General features: G+C 34.0%; 1 protein-coding gene across 5 annotated transcripts in view; it reads right to left on the minus strand.

The window, feature by feature from the left end:
• SLC38A9 (solute carrier family 38 member 9) overlaps positions 1–12,893 on the minus strand; it is an 82,660-nt gene that overhangs the window by 28,226 nt on the left and 41,541 nt on the right. For all 5 annotated transcript variants that reach the window (XM_033110999.1, XM_033110998.1, XM_033111000.1 and 2 more), the window contains one exon: positions 4,797–4,903. In XM_033110999.1, the coding sequence (XP_032966890.1) occupies positions 4,797–4,903 (107 nt within the window). The remainder of the gene's footprint in view (positions 1–4,796; positions 4,904–12,893) is intronic.

Consider the following 12,893-nt stretch of genomic DNA (forward strand, 5'->3'; position numbering starts at 1 on the left):
CTGTGTGATCCCTGAAGACAGGGGCTGTGTCCTTTTCATCTTTCTATCCCCATACTCAGAACAACACCTGGCACATAGTAGGAACTCAGTAAACATAGAGAAGAAATAATAACTACATTGGCCATAATTATTAAGTGCTTCTAGGTATTAGTCTCTGTGCTGAGCACATCACATGTATTATCTCATTTAATATAGGTAAATCATTTTCTTCATTTTATAGATGAGTACACTGCACAGCAAGGTTACAAAACTTGTTTGTGGTTACAAAGTGAGTAGCTGGTGAAGTTAATATTCAAACCACAGTCCTTCTGGCTTTACATTGCATGCCCTTAGCTACTACGATGGAGAACTGACATCTCTAATTGATTTGTGTCACAGTTAATAAATAACAACCAGGAAAACAATGAAAAGAGAGGTAACAAGTTATGACTAACCAAAGATACAATAAAGCACACATACAGATGCAAGAGAAATACTAAAATCAAAAAAGTTCTATTTCATAGTAGTCCAAATGTACAGTCAGTAGAACTAGGGCAAAAGTTGCAGATCTGTTTTCATCTGCAAATCGTCTAATGAACAGAAATGCTGTTTTAATATAAAAACAGCTGAGGTTTAGCACGGTCCTGGGAAACATGCCACCTATGAATAGCATGCACACATGTGGGTTTTGCTATTCTCTGGCTTGAACACAAGCCATCACTGTACTAGGCCAGGACATACAGCCTCTTAAAACCCATTTAATGGAAAATGGTAGAAAAAGCTATCTTTTAGAAAATGAGGCTCAAAGAAAAAAAAAAGATTAAAAAAGAGGCACAAGTGACAACATGAACTGGTAATGTGTCAAAAATCCTATATATTTAATAAGGTAACCTGCTCGGCCTCATAAATAAGCAATGGCTGCCAGGGCTTAGTAGAGAACAAATGACAGGAAGAATGCCAACTCAGAATGAGGACTGGTTTTACAATGGGGCACAAGTGGGTCTGGGAGCATGTTCTATTTCTCAATATGGTTTGTAATTGGTTCCACATACCATTCATAGTGAAAATATTATCCAGTGGAACATTTACTAACAAAAGTGACAGAAAATGACCACATAGACCTACCCCAAACGTTTACATAAAAATTCTGCTGATGTATATAGTCAAGTAAACTACACAGATTCATATGAAGCAAAAAATTAATAACAAATGAAGATACAAAGCATCTCAAATCATTTTTTAAAGAACTAAGCAGGGTATAAAGCTAAATAAAGATAGGCAAAACGAAACAAAAAAGGCACCGTACAGTTTCTGATTCAATGGGTAAGTCAGATTGATTCCCTCTGTCTGCCAGAAAAGCATTTCTAGTTAAGAATTTTAGGGAGTGGAAACTTAAGCACAGACAGTCCTCTCTTTGCATGGTAGTATGAGACTGTAAAAATGCTTGGACACTTCTTTAAGATATGGCCACAGGTATGGAGGAACTCAGGTTCTCATGCCCCTGCTCCTGCCTCAGGGCTGTGTGCTCTCACCCAGGTTGGTCAGGAAGCAGTTCCACGGCCATACCTTACAGATTCCAGAAAGACACCCATAAAACCAAAGGTAGCCATTTACCGAATGAGAATTACCCTAAGCAGCCACAACGTAAAATCCCTGAAGGTGCATGCTGACTTGATCAGAGACACAAAGGAAATGAATCTCAACTTGTCACCCAAAGTGGAAGGACCAGTGCGGATGCCTGCCAAGACTCTGAGAGTCACTATGAGAAAAACTCATCATGGTGAGGGGTCAAAGACTCTAAGATTTTCCAAAGTCGGCTCCAGATGAAGATCCACAGCGACTCACTGACTTGTACAGTCCTTCAGAGATTAAGCAGATTACTTTCATCCATATTGAGTGGTTGAAGTCACCATTGCAGATGCTTATGTAAGCTATTTTAATAAACTGATTATCAATTGTTAAAAAAAATGACTGAGCAACATAATCATAATGATCAATGGGAAAAAGTATGATTGTTCCATGACTTTTACCAATATTTGTCAAAACATTAAAAACTCATTGTCAGTTACAAGGGTATAAGAAAATGAAAAAAAAAAGTAAACCTAATATTTATTTAGTATACTAATGTAAAACATCAGAAACATTGAGAATTAAAGTATTTTATTTCTTTGTAAAAACTTACCAAGAGTAGTTTGAACTGTGCTTCTCCCCACTCATGGTATAATTATAATACAGAGCAAGTACCTTTTCCATGCCTTGATGAACTGTCATACTCATTTCTTCTAAGTTTGCAACAACTTCCAGCATTGCATCCGTTGTGCTTTCAATGTAGTGAATTATCTCTGAGAATTCTTTCAATGTGAACTTCAATGGGAAGTTTCAATGTAACTTCCTCTGGGACATCTTCATTCTTTTCATCACTTTCCTCATTCATGTTGATAATTTCACCTTCCCTAAGTTCCTCTGGCAGCATATCAAATGGTAGCAGTGTCAACATTTCCACAATCAGATATTTGTTTTATGAGTCAATTTATGTTTGATTCAAATTTCATTTCCAGTGTTATTTCCAGTGTTTCCAGTGTTTCATTTCCACTTTTTATTTCATTGTTTCACTTTCACCTTTGTTTGCCAATTTCCTTTTTTGATTCTCCATTTTTGTAAAATATCACATGGGTTTACCACAAGGAGACAAGGAAGCAACTCAACTATCGCTTTGCAGTCTGTGTGTAAAGTGAATAACATCTATTTCATCTTCACAGGAATAGTGTATGTCATTAACAGTGTATATCTTGGTGCCAACTAAGTAACCTGTCTATCCTAAGCAACTGTTCTTTTATGACAACTTATACCAAATACCCCAGGAACCCATTTTGTGACGTAGGATTCTCATGCAGTGGATCATTCTATCCATGAGGCTATGCTTCCCAAACTTTACTACCAAAGTCTCTATAATGACAGAAGAGAACACCTTGTATACCTGGGAATCTGGGAGTGAAGACACAATTTTAATGAAATCTCATATTCGATCTTAAACAATCATGTATATTTTTAGTGTGCTCATAATTAGTTTGTCTTATTTATTGTGCTCATAATTAGTTTGTCTTACTCATTGTCTTCAATCTAGTTGTGGAGGGCACAGCTCACTGGGCCATGTGGGAATCGAACTGGCAACCCTGTAGTTCAGAGCTTGCACTCTAAGCAACTGAGCCATTGAGCTATCCCCCGATTTTTGCCTTCTTAATGACTCTGCCAAACATTACTTGAAGCCTTCTCAGAATCCCCAGGCACAGTGAACTCTTCTTTCCTTTGTATTTCAGTAACAATCGTATAGACCTTTATTAGACCTTCATCATGATTTTTGGTTACGTGGTTAGAAGCTATCAAATTGAGTTTAAAATCTGCAGACAGACCTTAAGTAAGTGCTTAACTTCTTGCTTTGGATTTAGTTTGTTCTTCTTTTTCCAGTGTCTTAAGGTAGAAGGTTAGGTTATTGATTTGAGGTCTTTCATCTTTTTTAATGTAGGTGTTTATAGCTATAAATTTCCCTCTAAGCAATGCTTTAGCTGCATCCTATGTTTTGCTATGTTGTGTCTTCATTTTCAGTAATCTCAAAGTATTTTCTGTTTTTTCTTGCAATTTCTTCTTTGACCTATTGGTTATTTAGGAGTAAGTTGTCTCATTTCCACATAGTTGTCAATTTCCCAATTTTTTCTTTTTTCCCCCCAAAAGTTATTGATTTCTGACTTTGCTATGGTCAAAGAAATAGTTGGTATGATTTCAATCCTTTTAAATTTATTGAGACTTGTTCAATGACCCTGCATATGGTCTCTCTTGGCAACTGTTCTATGTTCATTTGAAAAGAATGTACATTCTGCTGTTGTTTGAGAGAAGACTTTTATAAATGTCAATTAGATCAAATAGGTTAATAGTGTTTTTCATGTTTTCTATATCCTTACTTATTTTCTATTTGTTCTATCAATTATTAAGAGAGGTATCATGAAATCTCCAGTTGTAATTGTGGATTATCTACTTCTTTCAGTTTTGACAGCTGCTGCTTCATTTATTTGGAAGCTCGGTCACTGGGTGCACACATTTTTAGGATTATTATGGCTTCTTAATGAATTGATCCCTAAAGATCCTTATGTAATGTTCTTCTTTATCTTGGCAATACTTTTTATTCTGAAGTCTACCTTGATATTAAAACAGCCACTCTACCTTTTTTATGTTTAGTGTCTTTATGGTATATATTTGTATTTAAACTTAGTTTCTTGTATACAGTATATAGTTAGGTTTTTTTTTTTTTAATCAGTTTGACAATATCTTTTACAGTATAGACCATTTTTATTTAATGTAATTATCAATATTATTGGGCTTAAATCTACTATGTTGCTATTAGTTTTCTACTTGTCCCATCTATTCTTTGTTTTCTTTTTGCTGTCTTTTAGATCACTTGGGTATTTTTAAAGATGTCATCACCACTATTGACTATTAGCTATACCTCTTTATTTTTTCAATGATTGCTCTACAGCAGAGGTTGGGAAACTATCGCTCATGAGTAAAATCTGGCCAACTGTTTATTTTGGTAAATAAAGCTTACTTGAAATATAGCCACCACCATTTATTTACATATTGTCTGTGGCTACTTTATGCCACAACAGTAGAGTTGGGTAGTTGTAACAAAGACTACATGGCACACTAGGCCTAAAATATTTACCATCTGAATCTTTACAGAAAAAGCTTGCTGACCACTGCTTTACAGATTAAATTTAAAAATTAAGATCCAGTAACAAAAATCAATTCCTCAGATAATTACTCACATTGTTTTCTTGGTTCTTGTTGTTCTTTAACAGAGTGATAATACAATTATGAATAAAGAAAGCAAGGGTAAGCACACCAGTCAGCTGTGGAAACTGAAATCTTATCTCTAGGAGAAAAAGAGAGGGGGAAAAAACATTAAAACTGACAACTAGAAAATGAATATTAATAGCCAAAAGTTGATTACTAAAAACCAAATATCTCTGGAAGAATAATGTTAAAATGTTTTTACAAATTTCCTAAAAGCTAGCATTATACTTGAGCAAAGTACTTGAAAGAGAAAGAAATGGAATCAAGAAATGACTACTTTGTGATGGTACTTTATATCAGTTATTCCTGTTTGAGGTCACTTAACTAGTATATGACAGAGCAGGACTCAAATTCAGGGTCTATCTGACTCTTAAGTTCCTCTTTTTCTAATACTTGAATTTGCCAGAAAAATACTGTTAGAAAGGAATCAGGGAAGGGAGAATTGGTCATTTAACAAGAAAAATATTGATCACTTTAGATCAACAGTCAGCATTATATGTATGTAATTATAATAGAGGTACCAATTTTGGAAAGATGATAAAATGATTATTTACATTGACATTATCTGAAGATATTCTTTGCAGAGAAACAACTGAAAAACTCTTTAGTAAGAATTCAAAGTCATCAAGTCACAAAGGAAGAAAGCATGAAAGAAATTACAAAACAACCAGAAATCAATAAACAAAATGGCAATAGTAAGTCCATACCTATCAACAAGTACTTTAAATGGAAATAGACTAAATTCTCCAATCAAAAGATACAGAGTGGTTGAATGAATAAAAAAACAAGACCCAACTGGATGCTGCCTACAAGAGACTTACTTCAGCTTAAACAACACACAAAGACTGAAAGTAAAGGGATGGGAAAGATATTCCAAGCAAATGGAAGCCAAAAGAAAGCAGGGCTATACTTATATCAGACAAAACAGATTTTAAGCCAAAGACTGTAACAGGAGACAAAGAATGGCATTATATAATGATAAAGGGATCAACTCATTATGAGGATATAACATTTGTAAAAATGTACGCTTCCAACATAGAAAAACTTAAATATATAAAGCAAATATTAACTGATCTTAAAGGGAGAAATAGACAGCAATACAATAATAGTAGGGGACTTCAACACCACACTTGTAACAGTAGATAGATCATCCAGACAGAAAATCAATAAAGAAACATTGGACTTAAGTGACATGTTAGATCAGGTAGACTTACTTAACAGAAATTTACACAACATTCCATCCAACAGCACCAGAATACACATTCTTCTCAAGTGTACATGAAACATTCTCCAGGATAGATCATATGTTAGGCCACAAGACAAGTCTTAATAAATTTAATAGAACTGAAATCATATCAAGCATCTTTTCCAATCAGAATGGTATGAAACTAGAAATCAATTACAAGAAGAAAACTGGAAAATTCACAAATATATGGATATTAAACAATATGCTACTAAACAACCAATGAGTCAAAGGAGAAATCAATAAATACCATGCAACAAATGAAAATAGAAATGCAACATAGCAACACTTACGGGAGAAGGCAAAAACAATTCTAAGAGAGAAGTTTATAGCAATAAATGCTTATTTGCTATATAAGCATTTATTGCTTATATTAAATGCTTACTTGCTATTTCTTATATTAAGAAAAAGAACAATCTCAAATAAATAACCCAACTTTATTCCTCAAGGAAGGAGGCAAAGAACAGCAAACCAAGCCTAAAGTAGTAGCAGGAAGGAAATAACAAAGACCGGAATGAAACTAAATGAAACAAAGACTAAAAAGACAATAGAAAAAAATTGATGAAACTAAGAGCTGGTTCTTTGAAGCGATACACAAAATTGACAAACTTTTAGCTAGCTTAATCAAGAAAAAAAGAGAGAGGATGCAAATAAATAAAACTATAAATGACAGAAGAGACCTCACAACTAATACCACAGAAATACAAAGGATCATAAAAGACTATTGTGAACAATTATATACCAACAAATTGGACAACCTGGAAGAAATGGATAAATACCTAGAAACATATAACCTACCAAGACATAATTATGAAGAAATAGGAAACTGGAAAGACCAATTACTAGTAAGGAGATTGAATCAGTAATAACAATCTCCTAATAAAGAAAAGTCCAGACAGAACCAGAGAGCTCCACTGGTGAATTCTACCAAACATTTAAAGAAGAATTAATACTAATCCTTTTCAAACTCTCTGAAAAATAGAAGAGGAGTGAACACTTCCAAACTCATTTTATGAGGCCAGTATTACTCTGATACCACATCAAGTCAAGGACATTACAAAAAAAAAAAAATTACAGGCCAATATCCCTGATGAACATAGATGCAAAAATCCTCAACAAAATATTAGCAAACTGAATTCAACAATACATTAAAAGGATCATACACCGTGAACAAGAGGGATTTATTCCACGTATGCAAGGATGGTTCAACATGTGGAAATTAATCAACGTGATACCCCGCATTAACAAAATGAAGGATAAAAAGCATATGATCATCTAAATAGACGCAGAAAAAAGAATTTTATGAATTTCAACATCCACTTATAATAATAAAGGTCACATATGACAAACCCACAGCTAACAATATACTCAACAGTGAAAAGTTGAAAGGATCAGGAACAAGAACAGGATGTCCACTCTTATCCAACAACTGGATGTCCACCAATTTTATCCAGCAGAATACTGGAAGTCCTAGCCGGAGCACTTAAGCAAGCAAACAACAACAACAACAACAACAAAGAAAGAAAGAAAAAAGAAAAACCATCCAAATAGGAAAAGAAAAAGTAAAACTGTCTCTGTTTGAGGATGATAATAACAAATTCAGTAATGTTGCAGGATACAAAATCAATATACAAAAAATATATTCTATTTCTATACACTAACAATAAACTGTTCAGAAAGAGAAATTAAGAAAATTTCATATACAATAGCATCAAAAAGAATAAAATTCTTAGGAGTAAATTTAACCATCGAGGTGAAAGACCTGTACACTGAAAACTATAAGACAATGATGAAAGAAATTAAAGAGGACACAAATAAATGGAAAGATATCCTGTGATTGTGGATTGGAAGAATTAATATTGATAAAATGTCCATACTACTCAAAGCAATCTACAGATTCAATGAAATCTCTATCAAAATTCCAATGGCATTTTTTACAGAAATAGAACAAACAATCCTAAAATGTATATAAAACCACAAAAGAACACAAATAGCCAAAGCAATGTTGAGAAAGAGGAATAAAGTCGGAGGACTCACACTTCCTGATTTCAAACTATATTACAAAGCTATAGTAATCAAAACAGTATGGTACTGGCAAAAAACCAAAACCCAAAAAAAACCCAACCAAACAACAACAACAACAAAACAGACACATATATCAATGGAACAGAATAGAGTTAACCAGAAACATATGGTCAGTTAAATTATGACAAAAGAGCCAAGAATTATAATGGGGAAAGGATAACCTCTTCAATAGATGGTGCTGGGAAAACCTGGACAGCCACATACAAAAGGGTGAAACTGCACCATTATCTCACACCATACACAAAAGTCAACTCACAGTGAATTAAAGACTTGAATGTAAGACCTGAAACCATAAAAGTCTTAGAAAAAAACATAAAAGGTAAGCTCTTTGACATCAGTCTTGGCAGTGATTTTTTTGAATTGACACCAAAAGCAAAGGCAACAAAAGCAAAAATAAGTAAGTGGGACTACATCAAACTAAAAGGCTTCTGCACAGCAAAGGAAACCATTAATAAAATGAAAAGGCAACCTACAGAATGGGAGAACATGTCTACAAATCATGTATCTGATAAGGGGTTAATATCTAAAATATATAAATAATTCATACAACTCAGTAGCAAAAAAGTAAATACTCTGTTTAAAAAATGGGCAGAGGAACTAAATACCGTGTTTCCCCCAAAATAAGACCTAACCAGAAAATAAGCCCTAGCATGATTTTTCAGGATGACACCCCCTGAACATAAGCCCTAATGAGTCTTTTGGAGCAAAAATTAATATAAGACCTGGTCTTGTTTTGGGGAAACACAGTAGATATGTTTCTGAAGATATCCAAACAGGCAACAGGCACATGTAAAGGTGCTCAACATCACTAATCATCAGGGAAATGGAAATCTATTGACCTCTTGGAGACATACCGTGTTTCCCTGAAAATAAGACCTAGCCAGACAATCAGCTCCAATGCATCTTTTGGAGCAAAAATTAATATAAGACCTGGTATTATATTATATTGTATTGTATTATATTATATTGTATTATATTATATTATATTATACTCTGTCTTATAGTAAAATAAGAGTGGGTCTTATATTAATTTTTGCTCCAAAAGACGCATTAGAGCTGATTGTCCGGCTAGGTCTTATTTTCAGGGAAACACAGTAGAAGCCTCTCTCCTAGTTCAGCCAACTCCAAATAAGGGGAAAGGAAAGTCTCACAGCCAAAGTTATTTTTAGCTTAAGAAAGGTCTTCATGATCTGGCATTTGCCTCTTTATCTTTATCTCCTATCACTTCGCCAGCAAGTATTCTTTCACTCTAACCATCCAAATTCTTGAAATTTCCTAAATGGGTCATGTTATCTCAGGCCTTCAGGGTTGGTCAAACATGTTGTTCCCTGGATGCGGCATACATCCCTTCCTTGAATTCTTCATTTAAAGAATTCCTTTTGGCCCTTAAAACATTCTCTATTTAGCACCTGTCTTTGATTCCTAATTCTTACATGCAATTCTTCTACAGTACTATGGCTCTTGTGTATATCTTTGTTCTATCATCATTAATTCACAAATTGATCTTAGTGCTCCACTATAAATTCCTGGAGGGCACTTAGCCATGTCTTTTTTGACAATGATGGCACATAATCAGAGGCATTTATTTATTTTCGGAATAAAGAGCTCTCAGCCAGGGAAGTGGTCAAATTCTACCTTAAACTGTTCTTCAGAACGATTTTTCTTTCTGCTAAGATCTATTCGTTTTCAATAAGCTCATCAATTTAGCTGATCTTTCCTGTCTCTTAGGGCAATCAACATCTATCACTGTAAGATGCCTCCTGAAGCAACTTGTTAGTGGGTCATTTTCTAAGGCAGGTGATACTATTCTCGTTTCTAACTTGTCAAATTAGAGTGAGTAAATATCCAGTTTTTTCCAATTAACAAACAAAAACTATCTTTTGAGCAAATTCCTTAAAAACCTAAGATTCTTTTTAATAGCTTTATGAGATATAATTCACATACATCTCACCCATTTAAAGCATATAAATAGTTTTTTTTAGTATATTCACAGAGTTGTGCAACCATCACCACAATACTTTATTCCTTTCTATTGCCAAATAATATTCCATTATATGGATATACCACCTTTATCCATTCATTAGTGATGGACATTTGGGTTGTTTGCACTTTTTGGCTATTATGAATAAATAATGCTGCTATGAACATACATGTAAGAAAAATTTTTTTAATGGAAAATATGCCTTTTTAAAGAACCCAGGTATTTCCACATGCTCACTACATAGTGAATCAACAAAGACAGATTCCTTGACAAAGTGGTTTTAAAGAAGCCCCAAACTTATGATCATTTTCAAGATGCCTACTGTATTTCTTTGAGAAGACATATTAAGAAAGGAAGCAAGCAAAGGGGGAGGAGATACTTGTAATACATTAATATGATGAAGGATATATATCTAGAATGAATAAAGAATGCTTATAAATCAATAAATTGACAAAAATGGGCAAAAGACATGAAAAGGCACTAGACAAAGGAGGTGATCTTAACTGCCAATGAACGTATAAAAAGGTGGTAACTTCATTAGCCATCATGGAAATTCAAATTAAAACCACATATCCACCAGAAAGGCTAGATGGAAAAAATAGAAAATACAAGTGTTGATGAAGATGTGGGCAACTAGAACACTCAAACACTGATGGTGGGAACGTAAATTGGTACGACCATTTTGGAAAGCTGTTTGGCAATATCTACTAAGCAGAATATATGCATACCCTTTGACCAAGCAATGCCACTTGTAGGTTTATACACAAGAGAAAGCAGCCATATGTTCACTAAAAAATATGTACAAGAATGAAGAGTGCTTGAGCTGAGCTGCCGCTGAGCTCCCAGATGGCTCGGGTGGTTGGAGCACGTCCTCCAACCATAAGTTTGCTGGTTCGACTCCCGCAAGGGATGGTGGGCTGTGCCCCCTGCAACTAGCAACAGCAACTGGACCTGGAACTGACCTGCACTCTCCACAACTAACATTGAAAGGACAACAACTTGACTTGGAAAAAAGTCCTGGAAATACACACTGTTCCCCAATAAAGTCCTGTTCCCCTTCCCCAATAAAACCTTAAAAAAAAAAAAAAGAATGGAGAGTGCTGTAATAAACACATTAGTAGAAAGTTGGAGACTACTCAAATGTCCCTTAACAGTAAAAGCTAAACAAATTGTGGTATAGTTACACAATGAAATACCAATGGGAATGAATTAACTACAAACAACATACAACAATATGGATCATTATCACAATATAATGTGGAAAGAAGCCAGACATAAAAGAACACATGCTGTATATTCCATTCATATTAAGTTACAAAAACAGGCAAAACTAACCTTTGGAGTAAGAAGTTCGATCAGTGGTTATCTTTGCAGGGAGGTAATGACTGGTAGGGAGAATGAAAGGGACTTCTGGGGTGCTAGTAATTTATGTTTTTGATCTGGGTGTTGGATACGTGTTTTGAGTTTGTGAAAATTAACCAAGCTGTATACTCATGAGTTGTGCATGTTTGTGTGTATGCACACACACACACACACACACGTACACACATGGTGGAAAGTTTGCGAACTTAATTGTCTGACCTTGTGTATATACATTATACTTCAATAAAATGTTCAAAAGCAAAACCAAAAAAGGTGGGACAAAGACAAAAACATAAAAATAAGGAGAGAAATTCCAATGTATTTGGAGGTATTATTAAATTTCAATGAGTGAGTGGTAAAACATAGTCTGCTCCTAATGGAAAGTGAATGAAACTATTTAAAGCATATGTGGTTAGAAAATTATTTTTTCTGGTTTCAGATGAACACAATGCTGCTGTCAAATCACCCTATAATTCTTGAAAATCAGTGTCTACAGTCTCTTTGAAGTCAGTTTCAAAGCATTTAACAGTTTTTCATTTTAAAACTATAATCTTAATTGCAGTCTTAAATGTATACTAACTGTTAAAAGTTAAATTGCATTACAAGGCTAATAAAAACCAGGATTCTCTTGCTTCATAACTCCCATCCTGAATCCTATTTCTGAGTGGCAACTAATTCTAACTCTTCTAACTATTTAGCATATTTTAAATTTATAATCCTGCTTATTTTTAAGTAATATGCTTATATTTCTTGTCTTTTATTTTTAAATTTTAGACATAATCCATTGATTTTTCTACTGTAAGGCTTTAATCACCACCACCACTCATATTTTCCCATCTTCTATTTTCCCTAATCATAATTATCATTTTGATTTTGCAATGTCAATATTAAATGTTTTAATTTTTATGATTATTATGTATTATTCATAGTTAATACATGGACTGTATTATTACATATTCTTTCTTATATAAAAATACTTTTGTTGACCTGTTTTTTGGGAAGTAATCATTGACTTTTTCCTTTATGATTGCCTAATTTTCTAGTGACCTAATTCTTCCCCAAATTCTCCAACAGAATGGTAAAATTCCTCTCTATACAACAAATAGAATGACCTTTTCCATTTTACTTTTCTATTGGAAAAAAAGCCTCCTGGGCTCATTTGTCTACGTGCTATAATCTGGGCTGGTTGCTCTCTAGGCCTGTTGAACAGCTGTTTCCTAGGATTTCCTTTCACCATCACTCTGGGAATTTCTTGCTTTACCACTTCTTTTTGGTGGAGCACATGAAGCAGTTTTTTCCTGAGAAAGAGTGCATGGAAGGTAAAATTTTGTGAGACTTTACTTTCTGAAAATAACTTTATTTTTTTTAAATTTTTATTTTATTTATTTATTTAATTAA

The sequence above is a fragment of the Rhinolophus ferrumequinum genome, chromosome 7, assembly GCF_004115265.2.
Source record: "Rhinolophus ferrumequinum isolate MPI-CBG mRhiFer1 chromosome 7, mRhiFer1_v1.p, whole genome shotgun sequence".
Lineage (NCBI taxonomy): Eukaryota > Metazoa > Chordata > Mammalia > Chiroptera > Rhinolophidae > Rhinolophus > Rhinolophus ferrumequinum.